General features: G+C 37.4%; 1 protein-coding gene across 1 annotated transcript in view; it reads right to left on the reverse strand.

The window, feature by feature from the left end:
* Positions 1-1450: 1450 nt before the first annotated feature.
* LOC129226260 (multiple epidermal growth factor-like domains protein 6) overlaps positions 1451-22482 on the reverse strand; it is a 46023-nt gene continuing 24991 nt past the window's right edge. The window contains exons 7-13 of the mRNA XM_054860861.1: positions 20922-21155; positions 12165-12395; positions 9898-10017; positions 8623-8850; positions 7169-7288; positions 2809-3041; positions 1451-1474 (exon numbers count right to left, since the gene is read on the reverse strand). Coding sequence (XP_054716836.1) covers positions 1451-1474; positions 2809-3041; positions 7169-7288; positions 8623-8850; positions 9898-10017; positions 12165-12395; positions 20922-21155 — 1190 coding nt within the window. The remainder of the gene's footprint in view (positions 1475-2808; positions 3042-7168; positions 7289-8622; positions 8851-9897; positions 10018-12164; positions 12396-20921; positions 21156-22482) is intronic.

The following is a 22482-nucleotide window of genomic DNA, read 5'->3' on the forward strand; positions in this document are numbered from 1 at the left end:
AGCTATGGCAACCCTTTTGCTGCTCATAAACCAAACCATGTGACTGGTGGATATCCTAGCAACAGCGGGCGTTAATCGTAGCAGACGATCAACGCCAGCGCGAAATAAAATAAATAGAATTGATGGGACACGGAAGAATGATCTTTTATGGAGTCCGATTTGTAAATTTGTTATTCTAAGTTGTGAATATTTTGTTAATATAGTGAGTTTTTCGTTTAGATAGTATTGTGCATTTTCTTTAGTCAATTTCAATAACTCTCTAAGCAATAAAAGATGCAAGCGACCAAGAAGAATCAGCAAACGGTAAGATTTTTACCTACAGTTTCAATTTAAGATACCGATTAGTACATTTTTGCGTTAACGCAAAACGTTTACGCCATTTCGTTCACGCCAACGCTGACAGCTCCAAATGAAATAAAAGTTACCGAAAACTGATCAAAAACTATTACTAATGTCAAAATAATGCATAACTAAAAGAAAAACAGTTCAATCTCTGCACCTGGAAGTTTTTTTTAATGAAAACACATTGTCTTAAAATACATGTCGAGTGCCAAACTATAGATAATGCTGCCATCTAGCAACCATGCTGCCAAAGTCTTCGCCAAGCCCTTCCACTAGTCACATGATACATCTATGAACCAATTTTCTTCATCAGCAAGAATGAGAAAGCTCGGTCTACTCTTATTATTAGTCTATGGTTTTATCAGCAGTCTTCCACTTTTTCTTCTTTCAGCAGGGATGATTTACTGAATGAAGAAAAATGCACCTGTTTCAACAAAAGAAAAGTAAGTCCATTTTTTAGACATTCCTGTTTATTTCTTCTCCTTCCAATGACCGCAAATATTCCTCGTTCACCGAAACTTTATATGTTGAAAGCCGTTTTTTACATCTACTCTTTACGCTTGTAAACGAGTGACCAGAACCGTTTTGTTCGAAAAATTTAACCTCCCCTACACAAGTGTTAGCACGATTTGCAGCAGATGTGTATAATCCGTGAGGTTATACATTTGTGAGGTATTCTTTTTTTTAGCTTTAACATACATTTTCCTCTAAGCTATTATCGCTTTTAGCTAGATTTTAATTGGATGTGCGGGTGTTAGTTTTTTTTTAAGTTACTGTATTTATTAGTATCATTGTATTTATTAGTATCATTATTTTTTAGTGATTTTGCAGATTAGCCGCACAATTCACTTATGGACTCTTACCTTGCCATCATATTCGGCGAATAATCGGAAGTTAACTATACACCATTAAAAGCGCATAAAACAAGAGGCAGCGTTTTTGGAACTTTTTTTATTTGTTCAATAAATTTTAGTATTACAAGATTTCTCAAGTTCTTCTTTTCACACTTCACCGACAGTCCCAGACAAAATAAAAATAATAAATTCTCGACAACTTAAAATTAATCTCGACAACTGTAATAAAATAGTCCTAAAGACCAAACTTTAGACTAGCTCGCTGGAATGTGTGTTTCCTGTAAAGAAAAAAAGGGAGAAAATTAATTTCATGCATTATATACAGTTAATATTAATGATAAAATATGTATTGATTATACAGATTGACTCGACAAGATATATTAAAAATATATCGGACCCTAGGGGTTTGCTCGTTGGAGCGCTTGTTTTAAATTTTAAATTTGGAGGAAAGGTTCGTTGGTCCTCCCCGAAAATTTTTCGTAAGTGATGCTTTAAAACCCTTAAGTTTTGTTTATGTTAAAGGAAGTAATATGGCTCAGGGACTGTCTCCAATCAATTTTTCGAATCGGTTCTCCCTCTCAATATTTTGAAATTGAAGTTCCAAAAACGCAATTGTTAGACAATTTTCGCCGATGTGTTAGAGGTTCTCTGGAATTTTTTCTGAATTTTAACGTTTTAAAAACGGATTTTTTAGACGTTCTTTAATAATTTTCGGGGAGAGGTTCAGATGTTCTGCCGCTTAAATTTTACGAAATTGTAGTTTATAAAACAGCAAATTTTCGTTGTTCTTTGGTGACATAAGAGATTTGGAGGTTCGGAGGCTCTGCTCCTGATATTTTTTGAAATTGAAGCTCAAAAAATACAATTGTATGCTATATATGTTTATGTAGAGGGTGTTCGGGGACTCTCCTCCGAAATTAAATACGAAATTGAAACCCTGAAAACAAAGTTTTGGATACTCTGTAATGATTTTGGAGGGATCTTCAGGGGCCATTTCGAAGACGGGCTAGAAAAGGAGAAAGGGGTAGGTAGGGGGAACAAAATTAGCTGACTTATTCTCTGCAACTGTTGAAAAATGTTATTTAAAAAACATTTCAAAAGAGTTAATTTCGCAACACACTTATTTTTAAAAAATTAAAATAGGTTCGTTTTCAAGGGTGCCCACATGGAGGGGGGGCAACAGAGGGCTCAAACTCTCCCCCCCCCTTTGTAATTAGAACTTCCTTGCTTTTAGTACTTTTCTCTTTGCAGAAATGTAAAAACATTTCTTCTCCAGCCATTAATGAATAAGTTATTAAAAATGTCAAATTTTAATAACTCTAATCTGTACTGAAATCGGTTTCTATGGGGAAAATATCCTGCTAAACCATGGAGAAAACATCTGAGCCCCCCCCCCCCCCCTTTAAAATTTTGCATGTGGGCGCCCTTGTTCGTTTTCCCAAAACGAACTTCTTTTCTTCCCTTTAGTAAGAAAAAATATTTCCGAAAAGCATTCTATTCAGCATTCTGGATTGGAAACTGGCCCTGTGCTCCTTCCCCTCTTTTTGCACCACTTGTCTGCTCTGAGTGCTGTCAGTTTAATTTTAACCACCCGGTAGATGCGAAATAATACCTGGACTGTATGGATTGGTTCGCATTTGGGCTTTGTGGTGGACCATTCTCCATTATCCAGGCAAAACATAGACGCGTCTCCTTGCAGTTGGTGCCCTTCCCTGCAGGTGTACGTCACACGGCTACCCTGAAGAAAACCCCTTTGGCGGGAACTCAGGGGAGGAATTGAGGTGCGTTCAGCATTGGCGACTGCTCCAGGGTCGAGACAGTACAAACTTCCACCATCGAGTGCCCCTGAAAAAAAAAATCAAATACAAGGCTGTTAAAATAATAAAGTATCCGACTTTATTATTATTATTATTATTATTATTATTATTATTATTTGAGAAATCACGATTGGTTATTGCTTTCGTTTGACTGTTTTGATGTGCTATCATTTTATTTTCCCACCAGCACCCTCTGCAGCACCACCGTCGACCGGGTGTCGCACCTCACAATGCTGCTTCTCTAGCGAAAACCGTCTCCAGGTTGCGTCAATATCCTACACTCACACGCATACATACACGTACACACACACACACATACATACACCTACACACATACACAAACACACACTCAAACACATACACGCATACATACAGACGTCTACACACAACTACCCACACACTCATACCTGCACACAGACACATATGCCTAATCACACATACACATCCCCCCCACACACAAACACTCATAGACACAACTACCCACACACTCATACCTGCATGCAGACACAAACACACATGCCTACACACATACACATACCCCCCTACACACAAACACACATACCCCCCACACACACATAAACACAAACGCCTACATACACACACACTCGTGATTGCGAAAAACATAATTTGAATTCAAGATGTCAAAATTTAAATTATTTTATTTATTTATTTATTTTTTTTGTAAAAACCTGATGGATATGAATCGAGCGCACTTGCATGAGCTGACCTTCAACTTTTGTGGGCATGCATGCTTTTTTAAAGACATTATGACTACACTCTAGCTTTACTCCGTTCCGAACAGAGCCCCCTTAATTCTTATCGGCCGTGACAATCGCTGAAACTCATGGCAACAAAGAGGGCGCAACAGGGAACTCCTGTTTCCATTACGTTGCCATTGATTGGTGGATGCAGGGGTTCCCATCAGCGCCTCTTGCAGTCAAAATGGGCGATGTTCAATCAAAAATGAACAACCTTTGAAACGTTGACATTGATTGGTGGATGCATGAGCGAGTCATAGTTGCATCGGTTTAATACAGAAAAGTCAGAAATTGTCAAGGCCCGTTAAGAGTCAGCGCCAACCAGTGGGGCCATGTTCCGAAACAAGGCTTCTAGAAATGCTTCCAACAATGGCAGCACCCCTGAGAGAAGTATGAGCAGTCCCATTACTTGGATGGTGATTAGGTTTCCGACGCTCCATAATTGCCAGTTTTCTTTCTTCAGCCAAAGGTTTGATGCTTTTCTAACGTCCCTTGTCATATTTAAATTGTGCAGCAAAAGATGATTAAAACATAATGGATATTGTGTCTCTAAACCACTTTTTACGACGAACCGGTGAGATCAAAGCACCAAATTAGTTTGAAAAATCCTGAGCGTTTTGTAAGCACTCTGCCAGCAGTATACCAGAAAAAGCAATTTACTTTAAAATAAATTCACAATTCATTAAGTAAATGATGGTTTTATGCGGTGACCGTTGGAGAGTGTCTTCGCAAAAAGGAGGGGAGGGCTTAGGAGTGAGAACCCTGGATTTTTGAAACTAATTTAGTGCAGATTTCAAGAGAGAATGCTCGCCAAGTCGATGCTGTTGATATTAGCATTGCTACCGGAAATTAATAAAATCATAAAACACATTTATTAAAACATTTCAATATTTAGTACAGAAGTATTTAGATGAGGTATAATTTGAGACAAAATTTTCGACGGAATGGAGCGGTAAGAAAATTCTCGCTGTTTTTTAACAGTTGAAGAAAAATGTCTTCAGTTTAAAATAGTCTTTTTTTATCTTTTCCTCAAGAATTTCAATTTTGGTTTTTGTAGCTAATGTGATGCAGAACTATTTCAACTTTACACTAAAATCGTGATGGGACAGATCCAAACTACCCTGATATGATGCATGAAGAACTCTATACTTATAACCCTATATGCTAACTAAATTGCGTGAATATCAGCAATTTACTCTTGATTTATTTTTGAATAATATGCAATAAATTCACCTAAGTTGGACGTTTTTTTTTAAAGGATTTTACAAGAGGAACTAAGCCAAGTTCTTCACGAGTAAAAAAAAAATATTTCACTACATACTTAACATCATATTTTTTCCTTATATGTTCCCTTTGTCAAAATCAGATTTTTAGAAGCGATTAACGCCGTACAAACGGGGGAGGGGCGGTTTAGTTTATTGGTTAGTCAATCCAAAATTTCAGATTCTGTGCCATTCTAACTGAATTAAATTTCCTCTCACAAATGATTTTGTCCCTTAATATTACCTATCCAGATGAACCCAGAGTAGTTCAATGAGACTGCAGTCTGGACGTTGGGGTGACCTAACCATGCACTTGCAGGTTAGCAGTGTGACGTACTCCTGCAAGGAAGGGTACCAACTGCATGGAGACTGCAGCTGGCACCTTTCCTTGCAAGTGCTTGAAGCACTTGCTGACATTTTTTCAGATTCATCTTACTTCCTCCACAAATTGTAATGATTTAGGTTGTGGTCCTGTTCTAAAATGAATCCACGGTCAATAAGGCGAGTGCCAGAAGACCGCCAACACCAAGAACACGCCGTGTACAATGTCTTATAAGGATGGTGTGATATCGTTTGGGTGTTTGGGGACCATTTTTACAATATCATCAACAATGCCACTACCAAAACCTCATCGAACCATGTCAGGACACTCTCCATACTTGATGGTTCGTTTAATACCTGTAAGTGGATAAAATGCACTGACTCACAACACTATTACAAAACTAACGCCTCTTAGACCCAAGTATTTTGATTCGTCAGTGATAAGTACTTTTCCACGGATCACGTGCCCAAACCTTGTATTTTCTAGCCCAGTTTAACCTTTTCCTTACGATATCTGTCGTTGAGGTGGCTTTCTTGATGTTTCCCCAGGCTTTTAGCCAGTGATCAGACGTCATTTGACTACATATTGATAGGATGATTTCACCATTCCCATCAGTTCAGCACGAATTTGACGGTTCGTTTTGAACTTGTTTCATTTGGATATCACCCAAAAATATTTATCTGCATGTTCCACAATTTTCTGAGGCCTCCCAGGACGAAAACGATCAATATTTACTGTAATTCTCCAATGGAAACTTTCTGTAAACGACAAATATGCAGCAAGATTTGATCTGCATGTCTTATAGAGCGGAGTGTATACCCTCATCCCCCCCTCGTGGAAATTTTCGACACATATATTTTTGTGTTCGTATTGACATGTAATTTAAGTTTTTAGGTGCTTGCGACTTGCGGAATACAGTACGACCCGGGAAAAACAAACGAAAAATGAAAACTTCGAAAAAATGATATGGTAGAATCCATGTCAGTTCAACCAAGGCATTATCTTGATTGAACTGACGTCTTGGTATTTTTTTGAATGTAACATGTTAAAACTCATGCAAAAGTATGATCAGGTTGTATTTTGGTTTTGTCCAAAAAAATTCCTAGGCCGAGATACAGGCCACCAAAGATGAAGGTCCGGCTGTTTCTATTTAAAGAATTTTCATGTGCAGTCCTGCTTTGAACTGATTTATCTTGTGCACATTCATCTAGCTGAACAACTTACTACGTCACTCTTGTGAATTTTTAATTATGTAATAGAGTGACCGAATACAAACTGTGGTCTAAAACTTTCGTTTTTGGAAAAGTTGCCAAAAAACTACTCTTAGCGTTTTTTTACGACCAATGTTTGGTACAGAAACAAACGAAAGCTGCTTTGAAAACTATAGATGAATATATATTCAATTGCAGTACAGTATTCCGTCTGTTTTTGATGAAAAAAATTTGAAAAAACAGGTGTATTGAAATTAATGAACGTGAGTGTACTTTTAAGGTTATATGTACTAGCTTGGAAATAACTGAAGTAAAAACGTGAAAAACAATACTGCCGTGGGATAATAAGAGAGAGGCAGTATCTGCAAATGTTTCGTGTTTTTTTTTTTTTTTTTTTTTTTGCCTTTTTGTCATCTATTGTACTTGAGCTTTATTGCACAAGCTTCCTTATTCAATTTCCGCAAAAAATAAAGCACGGAAAGAAAGAAAGAAATTTTTTTTTAAATTCTAACATTTCCCAATTGTCAGTATGGACTCCAAAAGCTCATTTCTGCTCATGCTGCCCTTTACCTTCCCACGGCAGAATACTGCTCTATACATACTTTTCTCACAGTAAGTGCCTGACCATCCAGCAGGGCATATGCATCGTCCAGCGCTGTCACATTGCCCACCATTTTGACACTCACATTGTACGTCATAAACGAGAATGCCAGCTTCCTCTTCTGAAAAAGAGGCAAGGTTAAGTCACAAATGCGAAAAATATGTAAATTTGTAAACAATCAGCTTAAGTTTAAGGACGCAAGAGGGCGTATAGGCGGGTTAAGTCACAAATGCGAAAAATATGTAAATTTGTAAACAATCAGTTTAAGTTTAAGGACGCAAGAGGGTGTACAGGCGGGAGCTGACTGGTCCGCATACCGGTATACCAGCCCACACGTAGTTGCTGCTACTATATCAATAATAATAAAAAAAGATCCTCGTTGTAAAGAGCAACGTTTCGTCTCAGTTGCAAAAGTTTTACATTATTAAGGCCACTAGCATTCCAAAATATGACGCTGGGGTCTGTGTCAGAACTCTGACAAGAGCAATTTTTTGCGTAAGGTTGATCATCATCTTCCAGTCAGCACGTATCAGAGGCGAAACCTTGTACAGATCGTTCAGATTAAGCAGGGGGCACCACGAGCAGGTGATATGTGTCACCACCCAAAAATGCAAAAATATTACTCTAAGAGTTGTACTCGCAAGCAGGGGCGTGCACAGAAGGAGGAGAAAGAAGGGACACTTGTTGGCCCAGGCCCGAGCCTAAAGGGGGCCCAACATTTTTAAAACTAGGCGTGAAATATAGGGGTAAACACTATGAGCGGGACCCCAGAAAACTCATTTGTGACGGGCCCCCAAAATTTCTGTGCACGCCCCTGATCGCGAGCACCTACCTGCTGTAGGGATTGGATCGCATGTGGGTCTACTGGAGGACCGCTCTTCGCCAACCAAGCAAAGTTTGGAATGAGCTCCCAGCAGCTGGTACCTTGCAGATTTGTTCAGATTAAACAGGAGGCACCACGAGCAGGCGATATGTATCACCCCACCCCCCAAGATGCGGAAATATGGTTCTAAGAGTTGTACTTATCGGGAGGACCTGCTCTGGGGGTTGGTTCGCATGTGGGCCTACTGGAGGACCATTCTCCGCCAACCAAGCAAAGTATGTACTGAGCTCCCAGCAGCTGGTACCAAGCAGGTACCTTGCAGATTTGTTCAGATTAAGCAGGAGGCACCACGAACAGGCGATACGTATCACCCCCACCCGCCAGATGCGGTTCTAAGAGTTGTACATATTTCAGGTACCTGCTCTGGGGATTGGATCGCATGTGGGTCTATTGGAGAACCATTCTCCGCCAACCAGGCAAAATATGAAGTGAGCTCCCAGCAGCTGGTACGAAGCAGGTACCTTGCAGGTTTGTTCAGTTGAAGCAGGAAGCACTACAAGCAGGCGATATGTATCACCCCCACCCCCCAGATGCGGAAATATTGTTCTAAGAGTTGTACATATCTCAAGTACCTGCTCTGGGGATTGGATCGCATGTGGGTCTACTGGAGGACCATTCTCCGCCAACCAAGCAAAATATGGACTGAGCTCCCAGTAGATGGTACCCTTCCTTGCAGGTGTAAGTCATGCGAGTTCCCTGGAGGTACCCCCGTTGTCGGGCACTCACGGGAGGATAGGACTCGCGTTGTGCATTTTCCACAACTCCAGGGTCAAGACAGTACAGATCTCCAAGCTCCTCAGCTGGAAAGAAAAGCACTTTTAATTACATACACGGCATACTGAGTATGAATAGCGTATTGAAATCATCCTGCGGGTATGGTGAGATTGTACTGATAGTGTACGCGAGGTTAAACGTCTCGTAAAATGAGATAATGTTTGACTACAGTAACACTTACAATCGTGCTGTTATTATAGTAAGATTGTGCTTTAGTAGAATAATATTGCACCGTGTTATTTTATTTTGTTACAGTAAGATGGTGTCGTTACTATAGTGAGAAGATACTTTTATAGTCTAGTGATTCGCGTCGAAGTTTTCACGTATACGACACAGGTGAAAGACTTCCAATATTCTTACTGACATTTCTCAACGGTCTAAATCTAGTTTACAGTTTTCTCCGGGCATAAAAAATAAAAGAATAAAATAAATAAAAATTAAACTGAATAGATAAATTAAATTAAATTAAATAAACTTAATAGAGGAAAGCGTTTTACTAATACTCTTGTCCACTTCAAACACCTGTCAAGCGGAGAAGCTTCATTGGTATGTGCATCGCATTTTTTCACTAATGATTGTATGATTACTTACTAATAATAATCTTCACAGAGAAATATTATTCAAAGTAAGCAAAGCAATGGTACGTTTGACGATACTGGTGTCATCAATTGGGGCAAATGAAGCCAATCGGACAAAGAACGTCAATGTTTTTTGATACTGATTTGATATTTAAAAAAAGGCAGGCGAAAACACAACTAGCTATTAACCCTGTGGTCGGCTTGCTTTTTATTCATTTATTTACTTTTTTTTCAAAATCCATTTTTAAAAATATGGATGTTCTTTGAATTGAAAAAAATATACATCACTAATGTCGATTTTTTCCCACAGCCATGTTAAAAACGATTGGACTCGTCTTCCCACCAGAATTCCCAATTTTCCGTTAATGGAATTCATTTGACACAAGCACATTAACCAAAAAATTGACCAACAAGTATTTATGAGAGGAGGAAATTAAATTGTATAAACGAAAGGGATGGTAGAAAATTTAAAAAAAAAAGTTGTTTCAGACTCACCATTCTCACAGTAAATACCTGACCACCCAGATGGACAGACACAACGTCCAGGGCTTTCACAGTAGCCGCCATTTTGACACTGGCAAGGACCATCATAAGCGTGTATGACAGTTTCATCATCTAAAAAAAAAGGTGAAGTTAATGTTACAATGAACTACATGAATATAATAAAATGTAAATATGTCAGATAAAGAAACAACCTTGGGAAGGGGGGGATACTCTATGGGTGCTTCCAATCATCGCAGCAGTATGCAATTGTGGAAAGCCCAATTGTGCAATTGTGGAGAGCCCAATTGTGCAATTGTGGAGAGCCCAATTGTGCAATTGTGGAGAGCCCAATTGTGCAATTGTGGAGAGCCCAATTGTGCAATCATGGAAACTCCAATTGTGCAATCACGTAAGCTTCCGCAAGATCGACAGTGAATCTGCACTGGCAAAGCATATTTGTCACTCGAGGAGTGAGGATATAGCTTATGCAATAAACAGTACTTGGACAGAATAGAGTAGTTTGTGGTCAATTAGTAACACCACAAAACAATTAGGCGTATATCAATCCTTAGTTACAACCTTCAAAATCATTATAATTGTTTTACATAATAAACTTATTTATTTTTAATATTCTTAAAATTGAAAAGCATCTATCGTACCAAAGCGAATTTTTATTCCTTGGAATAAAAAAAAAGATCAACTCTTGATTATTGGAGCATATTTAAAAATAAGAAGATCTACCAACCGAAATGTCATCGATTTAAAAATTTTTTTTTCGTCAGTTAAAGTGTCTTAAATTTGCTTCGAAGTATGAATGCCACATATTTTCTTTAAAGCACAATGACTGTAAATTGAAATATTACTATTAAACTTCATTAGAAAATATTAAGGTAGGCGAATACCCTAATTTTCGGAAAAAAAGTCGATTTAGAGACTTAGGGAACTTTAGAGAGCCCTAGGGTTCTTCTTTCTAAATCTGCAATTTTTTGTTTTTACTTCAATGAATTATTGAGAAAACTAGAAGAAATTTACTAAACTAGAAGAAATTTGCTAAACTCAAATGCACTGCTTATAACTGAAATTTGCTTTTTCTTTCTTGATTTTCTCATAACCACGTTTTCAAAGTTTTTATTTACGCCCACAGACCTAGCGAAAAAAGTATTAACACTAAAGATTTGAAACTTTACAAAAATGGTAATTGAACATATTACTGTGGTGTAAACCTCTAAAATTTAATGTACATGCAATACGTGGTTTTGAAATAATGATCAATTAAATTTAGGGAGCAAAAAGCACGTCCTTAGGGGAAAGTTTTGAAACATTCACCCATAAAATCTGTATTTAGGTTATTATTTCCAAATTGGAGGGTCATATTACTCTCTGGTCTGGTATCTAACGCAGAGATAGATACGAAACGTTTTAACAATTAAGGAAAATGAATGCACTGGAAGTGTTAAGAAAATGTTAGTTTTTTGCTAAAACATCTACTTTGGTCCAGCGAGGATAGAAAGCAATTCATGATTGCTAAAAAAATCTAAAGAAACATGACGCATATCACAAGAAAAAAAGAAGTAAGGAGACAGTGTACCGTTTTTACCTCTTGTGTAAAGATAACAAGAGAATACATGGTCTTTTAGAGACGTTTAATGTGATCAATATTTACAGCTATATTACAAATTACAGATTATTTAATGTTACAAAGATATTTTTGAACTACGAGAGCCAAAATCCGTGGCTCCCCAGCTCTTTGCTCTACGAGTGTCTCCTCCTTTGACCTCTTTATTTTCTCTTATATACGGGGATTCGTTTGGCGGGGAATGCACCCCTGTTTACAACAGTCAGACGGTGTTGACAAAATGCGTAAAGATCTTCTCCTTCTGCTGTCTGAGGTTTCAACTGCGTTGACAGGGTGGTTGAAAATTTTTTCGAAAAATACGTTCACAACAAATGTCCAGCTCCCATTCTGGTGACAGATATAAAACACCCGCGAAACATGTTTTTCTCACGATGAGTGTGGTCTGGGAAAGAATTTCTAGATCGACCCCACACATTGAATCGAAATAGCAAACAAGTGGAGGAATCGCATCGGTATAAGAGGCGCAATAAAAATGCGTACAAAAAACTCGCTCATTTATCTTTAACACCTCAGCCTTACTAATTACCTGTCCTTCATTTTTCCAAGATGCCTCCATTTGAGATTATTTGCAACGTGACAGGAGTGAAACGAAAACTTTTCTGAAGAAATTTTTGCTCAGAGAACATCGACAAGAAGGGGGTACCTGATCTAGGAACTTGGTCACATTCGGGTTTGGTGGAGGACCATTCCCCGCCGATCAAGCAGAAGATGGACTCGACTCCTTGCAGCTGATATCCCTCCTTACAAGAGTAGGTCACGCGACTCCCTCGCTGGTACCCGCGTTGCTGGTCGTTCAGGGGCGGATAGGACTTGCGTATGCCATTGGCGATGCTACCGGGATCAGGGCAATCCAGGCTTACAGAATCGGAATCGGCTGAAGAAAAAAAATAATGGAAACAGTCTGACATAGATCCGTATATACAGAAGTGTTGCTAAACTAATGGTCCAAACTACAAGGGGTAATAGATCTTGCCAAAACAAACAACTTTCACGATGCAAAGTGGGGTCGGCAAGCAAACGGCGGGCTTGGAGAGTGTACTTGGTTTGCAGAAATGGGGAATGCAATAATAAAAAAAAGAACAGCAATATTAAGACAAAGAATCTTTATTTATTGCTAACTAGGGGTACCCGCACGGCTTTGCCCGTAATAGAAAAACTAAAAGGTCTTTTGGTTCGCCTGTATATTTACAAATAAAGTATGGTGAATTTTCTCGCCAATTGGCTTGTGCCCATGTTACGATTCTACGTTATGATAATTTCGTATCTCGCCAATTGGCTTGTGTAGATGTTACGGTTGCACGTTATAATAATTTCGTAATTTACTCGTCCATCTTATGATATTTTTGTTCTTAAAATTGGAATAGAAAAAGAACCACATCGAATTTTTGAAAAATCGCTTCGAGGTGCACACTCCCATGCTAGAAACTAACTTCGTGCCAAATTTCATAAAAATTGACCGAACGGTCTAGGCGCTATGCGCGTTACAGAGATCCAGACATCCTCCGGACATAGAGACTTTCAGCTTTATTATTAGTAACTAGTGGTACCCGATAACAAAACTATCATAAGATGGAAGAGTAAATTACGAAATTATCATAACGTGGAACTGTAACATGGGCACAAGCCACTTGGCGAGAAAATTCACCATACGTTATTTGTAAATGTACAGGCGAACCAAAAGACCTTTTAATTTTTCTATTACGGGCAAAGCCGTGCGGATACCACTAGTAAAGTTATAAATAAAGGTTATTTGACTTCATATTGCTGTTATTGGTCTTTATTGCATTCCTCATTTCTGCAAACCAAGTACCCTCTTCAAACCCGCCGTTTACTTTCCGACCCCACATTGCATTGTGAAAGTTGCTTGTTTTGACAAGGTCTATCACCCCTTTTTGTATGGACCATTAGTTTACAACACCCTGTATATAATAGTCAATTCATTGGTCGAGTAACGCTCATGACGTCACCAACAATGAAACTCGCGCCATAGCATGATGAGTTGACAATATTTTTTTCCAAAGATTGACAAGCAGGAAAATGATTCATTTAGACAAGGCTGAATCCGGTAACTCAACTGTTTTACTGGTGAGACTCATTTTAGGAGAGTGAAGAAACAAAAAGTGGTCAACAATGAACGCTATCTACTGGAGTTTAGGGTAAATCCATCGCAGTTAAACAGGCAATACAGAAGTGTTGCTAAACTAATGGTCCAAACTACAAGGGGTAATAGATCTTGCCAAAACAAACAACTTTCACGATGCAAAGTGGGGTCGGCAAGCAAACGGCGGGCTTGAGAAACAAATTTTTGTTAAAGCTTTTAAAATGAATCAAATAAAGCCATCAGAGTAGGAAAGCCCCGAGAACCTGTTTCATTTAAAAAGTTTCAAACGCTCAAAATACAAATATATGCTTGCTTGAGTTCAGTCTTGAAATTAGCTAACTGTATTAACGAAATCGACTTTATCTTATATAATTAGAAACTGAGCGTATATACCTATGTATTCATTTATGTCTGAGTTACTTCTCCCGAACGCCAGTCAACTGACCATCGAACCAGGTGCCGATGGATTCGTAATTTCCCCATCTTTATGTTTGGCTATGTAACATAATCCTCCAATAATAATTAGCGGTGATATCAATTAAAAATTATTAAATATGACACTGTTGCCAGCTTTTTTCTTGAATATGAAGGAATAAAATTCTGCCTTTTGTTTTGAGGCTTTTTCTGTAATCAGGGGATTTAAAATGTTTCCTTTTTGGTTATTTTTCCACAATCTACTGCAAAATTTTACTGATTCTTTTTAAAGCCTGATTGTTGAAAATGCGTCACTTGACACAACTTTTGCTTTCGAGTAGACCGTGCGAAGCTGGGCGACGCAGCTAGTAATTACTACTATTTTTCACTGTTTATGACAACCATCAAACATCTTGTCCCACGACAGAGTAAAATAAAGAGGACATGCTATTCTAAGAATTTGAAGTCAGAAATAGCACAGAGTGAATCCATCCCAAGATCCTTATCTTCTCGCTTGAGATCTTGGAATAAATTTTAATTCAGAAATTGTATTACTGAATCTCAGTTGGTAGTTAATTTAAACTTAAATACTGTCGCAAGTTTATGATGCGCGTTTTTGAAATGGCATTAAGAGGTGAATTAAAATGCAAACCAATCCGCGAGCTAATTAATTCGGTCCTTGCGTGAGATTGGTGATAGCCATTTTCGTGAAGGAACCACGTTATCCGAATTAAAGCCCTGAGCGTATGTATCTATGTATGTATGTATGTATGTATGTCCAAGTTACTTCTCCCGAAGACAATCAAACCAGGTATCGATAGATTCGTAATTTTCTCATCTTTATGTTTGGCTATTTAACATAATTCTCCGAGAATAATTAGCGGAGATATCAATTAAAAACAATTATAAATATTATGATACTTAGATTTCGATATGAAATCCCTATTTTTTGAAGGCTTTCCTCCATTCAAAATATTATGCAGTGCTTCATCTCAACTTTCCGTAACATTGCTTTTATTAAAATTTGTAGCATGAAGAAAATCATTGAGACCAAAGATCTGTTGCAATTTTTTTTTTCTCGAATATGACCAAATAAAATTCTGGCTTTTTTTTTGAGGCTTTTCCTGTAATCGGGGGATTTAAAATGTTTCCTTTTTGGTTATTTTTCCGCAATCTGTTACAAAATTTTACAGACCGCCTTGTCTAGTGGTCAAAACAGTCTGACTGCAATGAGGAGGTCCCAGGTTCAAATCTCGACTCTGGCATGGATGTACTTTCTCTCTCCTGTCCTTGTCCTTTCTTTGTGTGAATGTGTTGTGCTGTGAATGGCTGCCCACCCTATAAGCGGGTCCTTGTGGCATGTGTGTACTGTGGAAGTCGGACTTCCCACCAAAGCTGAAAAAGTGAAGCAGCAAACACCAATTTGCCAGCGACATAGCCATTTCTGTCACAGCCATTTTTAGTTACGTAATTTATGTATTTCAAAAAAGAAAATGTTTACCTGTACTGATAGTCCTAGCTGTAGTTGTCGACGGAGGTGTGAACACGTGACAGATGGGCCTCTGGCCGGACCACCTCCCTGAAGGGAGGCAAGTAAGGAAAGTGTTCCCTTCGAGGACGTAGCCGGAATAACAGGTGTAGATGACGGCATATCCGGGGTAGTACACCGGAATAGGCCCGGATGGACAGTTTATGTTTATGCGATCCGCGTGCTGCACCACGTCTGGATCTGGACAAGACACTGGAAATGGATCGTGTTATTCAAAGGTGATATCAGAGGAGATAAATGAAGCAATCATTTTCAAATTAGTAATAATAATACATTGCCGATGATCGAGTAACCAGAGAACAATAGGCAAAACACTCTCAGAGTACTGGTACAGCGCAATAGGTAAGGAGGAACCTGAGATTGCAAGGTGCAGTAAAATTCAGAAATTTACAGGGTTGGTAAAAAAAACCGTTTTTTTTTTCAAAAAAAAACGGTTTTTTTGGTTTAAACCAGGTTTTTTTTGGTTTAAATCGTTTTTTTTTTTTGGTTTGAATACTATTTGCGAGAAAAACAATTAATTTTCGGAAGGTAATTAAGGTTTCATGTAATTAACAGTTATTCAATAGTCACATTATACCTAATTTCTTGATTAATTAAAGAGATTAGAACAAAATCTTGTAACTAAATTAAATAATTAAAATAGCTTTCTGCGGGGAAATATTGATTGAAATGTTTGACTTGATTAACATATTAGTCTGCATAGACATTCTTTTTAAAACAATATGAGTAAGTAACTTTTGTAAACTGCACAAGTTAGCTAAGGCAAAGCAAATACCAAAATCCCAATTCCAATGAATAAAAGGGGGGGGGGGACTAAGAATTATCTGCACCCAATAGTCATAAAGCAGCATAGGTGTATAGCCAATTAAAATCTTTTGAGCACACAGAATCCAAAAAAACAAAAACATCAATGGAGAGTGTACTTTATATGTGAAGATTTATATATTTCTCAATCAATTTTTACACATACATTTGCATTTTGTTCTGGGAATTTAAAACTTTGTCTTTCAATCTATATAATATAAGGAACTATTATGTATCATAATATGAAGTATAAACATTTTTTTTAAAATTTGATTCAAAAAATATTATTTGTGTTCACATGCAGAACAAATTTTTAGGTGCAAACAATTAAGTTACCCTGTTGATTACCTTACAAGTCAAAGTTAAAATTCCAGGAAAGTGCATATAAATGGGCAAAAATGTCACACCCCTGCAACAGGAGTGAGCAATATAATGGATTGCATCTACAATAAAAGATTCAACCCTTAGTAAATCTTAACTAATCATGCAAATTAAGCATAATGATGGAAGTTGACTGAAATCTGCTTTATGGCACATGTATGAAATAAAAAATATATTAATTTTTTTCTCGATTAAAGCTTGTAATACATTTTGAAGAAGCAACTTTGCAAGGAACTTAGCATAAATGGAATTTTACATTTTTCAATATGTGTGGGGAAATCAATGTAAACCTGTAAAATGGATTTTTTTAAACCATTTTTTTAAAAAACCGCATGGTTTTTTTTAAAAACCAATTGGTTTAAACCATGGTTAAAACCATGGTTTAAACCAAACAACCCTGGAAATTTAGAATTGAAAAGCTCAACAACGACTTAAAATGAAAAAGATAAAAAATACTGCTCAATAATAAAAATTACTCGACTTCGAGAAAAAACGATCTTGACCACACTATCAACTAAAAACTACTGTAAACTACTGTAAGTGTCAGTGCGCATGAAAAGCTCTTTAACTTCATTTATTCTGCGAAAGCAGGGTAAACTATCGACCATACATCTTCATATAAATAACAGCCGCTGATAGAGTGACCCACGTGTTTCAACACCGAAACTCGCGCAACGGCATGATAATTTGATAATACGCTTCGGCATTATTTAACATGCAGGGAAAGGCTTTATCGTGACTAAGGCTGAACTCGATCCGGTCACTTAACTGCTTTACTGGCAAGACTGTGGCATTTCAGGGGAAGAAGAAACAAAAAAGCGGTCAATTATGAAAGCTATACCTACTGGACTTTAGAGTTCATCTACTGGAGTTAGGGTTACCATTTCAACTATCAAAATATCACCAAACAGGCAACTGTCTCGTTCAAATGTAGAAGCCTTTTTCACCCGTCATACCAGGCGACTTTTTAGTAATAAAAATAAATCTTTACTTATAATAAAGCTGAATGTCTCTCTCTCTGTCCGGCTGTCTGTCTGTCAGGATCTCTGTGACGCGCATAGTGCCTAGACCGTTCGGCCGATTTTCATGAAATGTGGCACAAAGTTAGTTTGTAGCATGGGGGTGTGCACCTCGAAGCGATTTTTCGAAAATTCGATGTGGTTCTTTTTCTATTCCAATTTTAAGAACAAAATTACCGCAAGATGGACGAGTAAATTACGAAATTATCATAACGTGGAACCGTAACATGGGTACAAGCCAATTGGCGAGAAAATTCACCATACGTTATTGGTAAATATACAGGCGAACCAAAAGACCTTTTAATTTTTCTATTACGGGCAAAGCCGTGCGGGTACCACTAGTATATAAATAAATGGATTCATTTCTCACTTAGACATTGTAAAACAACCTCTAAAGTGTTCCCAAGAAGCTGATGAAGTTGCCAACGGAGCACAATTAAAATCATTGGGGTTGGATGGGGATGAGGGGAATTTAAATGTGCTTTTGATAGATTATACATTTTTCAATCGAGAAATTTACACACGTTTACAAAGGGCAATAACAGAGCATTATCTATTGTGAAACTATTCCGTGCTTGACGAATTAAAATGTGATGAAATTGTCCAGTGGTCCATCAATAGGAATAACACACACTAAACAATTCCACCCTTGCAAGAGATAAACTCTACAATAGGACAATAACAGAGCATTATCTGTTGTGAAACTATTCCGTGCTTGACGAATTAAAGTGTGATGAAATTGTCCAGTGGTTCATCAATAGGAATAACACACACTAAACAATTCCGCCCTTGCAAGAGATAAACTCTACAATAGGACAGTAACAGAGCATTATCTATTGTGAAACTATTTCGTGCTTGACGAATTAAAATGTGATGAAATTGTCCAGTGGTCCATCAATAGGAATAACACACACTAAACAATTCCGCCCTTGCAAGAGATAAACTCTACAATAGGACAATAACAGAGCATTATCTGTTGTGAAACTATTCCGTGCTTGACGAATTAAAGTGTGATGAAATTGTCCAGTGGTTCATCAATAGGAATAACACACACTAAACAATTCCGCCCTTGCAAGAGATAAACTCTACAATAGGACAGTAACAGAGCATTATCTATTGTGAAACTATTTCGTGCTTGACGAATTAAAATGTGATGAAATTGTCCAGTGGTCCATCAATAGGAATAACACACACTAAACAATTCCGCCCTTGCAAGAGATAAACTCTACAATAGGACAATAACAGAGCATTATCTGTTGTGAAACTATTCCGTGCTTGACGAATTAAAGTGTGATGAAATTGTCCAGTGGTTCATCAATAGGAATAACACACACTAAACAATTCCGCCCTTGCAAGAGATAAACTCTACAATAGGACAGTAACAGAGCATTATCTATTGTGAAACTATTTCGTGCTTGACGAATTAAAGTGTGATGAAATTGTCCAGTGGTTCATCAATAGGAATAACACACACTAAACGGTGTTGCCCTTGCAAGAGATAAACTCTACAATAGGACAATAACAGAGCATTATCTATTGTGAAACTATTCCGTGCCTGACGAACTGAAATGTGATAAATTGTCCAATGGTCCATCAATAGGAATAACACACACTAAACGATTCCGCCCTTGCAAGAGATAATGCTCTGTTATTGTCCTATTGTAGAGTTTATCTATTGTGAAACTATTCCGTGCTTGACGAATTAAAATGCGATAATTTGTCCAATGGTCCATCAATAGGAATAACACACTCTAAACGGTTCCGTCCTTGCAAGAGATAAACTCTACAATGCAATATACCAGACAGCCCAGTTATCACATCCAGAGACTGCAGTTCCGTTCTGATTACAACTCTTCTGTCTGGAATAGTGAAAAACCGAGCTGGAGGCAAATGTCATCTCAATAGCCGCGTTTACATGGACACTTTCGACCCAGCAAATAACCTGCTTTAAACCGCATTTCGGTTATTTACCGGGTAAATGTGGATTTTCCTTCCTCCTGCTTCCTTCTGGCGTAAATGCGGAGTTTTTACCCAGAATGCATTACGCGAAACAAGTTGATGCTGTGTATAGTCGCTAAGGATGCTGGGTAAAAACCGCTTTCTTGGTTACAATGTACAAACCTCTTTTTACATGTAAACAGGGAATTTTGCAACCGGTTTTTTTCGGAGCTAAAGGGGGGGATTTGCGAAGTACAAAAGTCTCTTGTGAACGCGAGGGCCAACAAACTAGTAGATGAAATAAATTTATCTCACCAATTTATTTTGCTGAAACATAATATGGAAAGCTATATGTAAAAGAAGCAGTCGAAAACTTTGTACAATGAAATTAGTAAATATATGACAACGTGTATACATACTTAAAATACACCGCCAGCTCAGTTATTCCATCCGAGGGCTGCAGCTTCGTGCTTTTTAGCACTCATCAGCCCGGAATAGTTATCACATGAGCTGGAGGCGAAAAATCTCTTAAGGGAGCCAAGAGAGCCAAACAAACTGGTAGCTAATGCAGAATTAGCAAACCAGATGAGCGACCACAACAATGGTGCGGTTCAACTCAAAGATTGATGGCAAAGCTAAGGTATTTTGTAGAAAGTTACACTTACTACAAAATACTTAATAAATTTGTGGTAACTTACTACAAAATACCTTAGCTTTGCCATCAATCTTTGAGTTGAACCGCACCATTGTTGCAGTCGCTCATCTGGTTTGCTAATTCTGCATTAGCTACCAGTTTGTTTGGCTCTTTTGGCTCCCTTAAGAGATTTTTCGCCTCCAGCTCATGTGATTCCTATTCCGGGCTGATGAGTGCTAAAAAGCACGAAACTGCAGTCCTCGATGGAATAACTGAGCTGGCGGGGTGTATCTTAAGTATTTCTGCCTTAACCCTGGCTTTAGGGCGGTAACTTACTACAAAAAACGTGTATACATGTAAAAATAAAAAAAGTTAAAATCCTCTGCATTAAGAGTTTTTTTAACTCTTTTTTATTTCGTATTATTTGTACTCTTTCACAATTTTATATTATTTGTACATGTATACACGTTGTCATACTTTTACTAATGGAAAACTATATTTGTACATGCTGTATTGCTGAAATATGAAAAGGTGTGCTAATTCGTGGTTTGCTTACTTACCAGGACTAGGTGAAGTAGTCGGTGCAGCTCTAGTCAGTTGGACGCATGTTGGCTTCTCGGTCCAGCTTCCAGACGTTTGGCAAGTGATGTAGGCTGAGCCCTGTAAACCGAAACCTGGGTTGCAGGAAAAGTATACAATCTCTCCAGGTCTGTAATTTGTCCTGGAAGAAGCAGAAGCTCCAAACATGTTCACGCTGTCGGCATTGGCTAATGGACCCGGATCCGCACAGGACACTGCAATAAAAAAGTATTCGATGATGTGGCTTTTCTTGTAAACAAGATTAGAGCTTTTTTTTTTAATGTCCCATGCCTCACTAATACTGCCTAGCAATTTGGTATGAAGCAATTCACCAACAGAGAGGGGAGTTGCTAGATGCTATATAACGAAACTACAGCAACGACCATTTCAAATATAGTAAAAGTACTAATGTGTTGCCACAATGGTAAAGATAAATGTATCATAATTTAACACGCCTCCTTACAATTATCTTTACCAATTACAAACATAACAAAAAAAAATTTTTTTTTACTACGTTCAACGTTTTTGTACAAAATGTCCAAATTATTAAATAATATGCTTTTTTTTAACATAAAAATCCAAAACGTTGAACTTAACATAAATACAATTTAGTTTTTTACAGAAAACAAAATTTATATCAATTTCAACATTTTTCTGAACTTGGTAAATTTAATTTTTTCTAACGACTTAGTAAAGATATCAGCAATGTTTGACTCTGAATCTATCTTAAGAATTTCAACAACTCCAGTTTTAAAATTTTCATGAACATAATGGTATTGTACTTCAATATGCTTAGAATTTTTCGTAAAGTTTCCGTATTTAGCAATGGCAAGAGCTCCAGAATTATCTTCATAAATTTTAATAGGTTGAACAATTTCAACAAAAACATCATTAACAACATTTCTTACAAAAATTGCTTCTGTCACAACTTCAGATAATGCAATATATTCTGCAAAGGTAGATGACTTAGTTACACAATTTTGTTTTTTAGATTTCCAATAAATGGGATTTCCAAATAATTCAATTACAAATCCGGTAGTTGACTTCCTATCAGTAACATCTCCTGTCCAGTCGGCATCAACATAACAGTTCACAATATCAGCTTTCTGATTTTGGTTATAAGTTAGTTTAAGATCTTTAGTTAAATACAAGTACTTCAAAACTCGCAAAGCATACTTGAAATGTGTTTCATCATAACAATTCTGAAATCTACTTAGATAATTAACACTGAAAGATATGTCTGGTCTAGTACCATGACTGATGTACAAAAGAGCTCCTATTAAATTTCTATATTTAACATTCTCATTTATATTTGATTGACTCAGTTTAAGATTTATCTCCATTGGTGTATTATGAAGTTTTGAGTTTTTTATATTATACATTTCAGCTAAAGATATTATATAGTTTTTCTGACTTAATGTTAAGATGTTACTTTTCTCATAATCATAATCATATTCTATGTCGATCCCAATGTAGCTCTTTACTTTGCCCAAATCTTTCATTTTAAATTTATTATGTAGCTGTTTCTTGATATCGTTAATT

Source organism: Uloborus diversus, chromosome 7, assembly GCF_026930045.1.
Source record: "Uloborus diversus isolate 005 chromosome 7, Udiv.v.3.1, whole genome shotgun sequence".
Classification (NCBI taxonomy): domain Eukaryota; kingdom Metazoa; phylum Arthropoda; class Arachnida; order Araneae; family Uloboridae; genus Uloborus; species Uloborus diversus.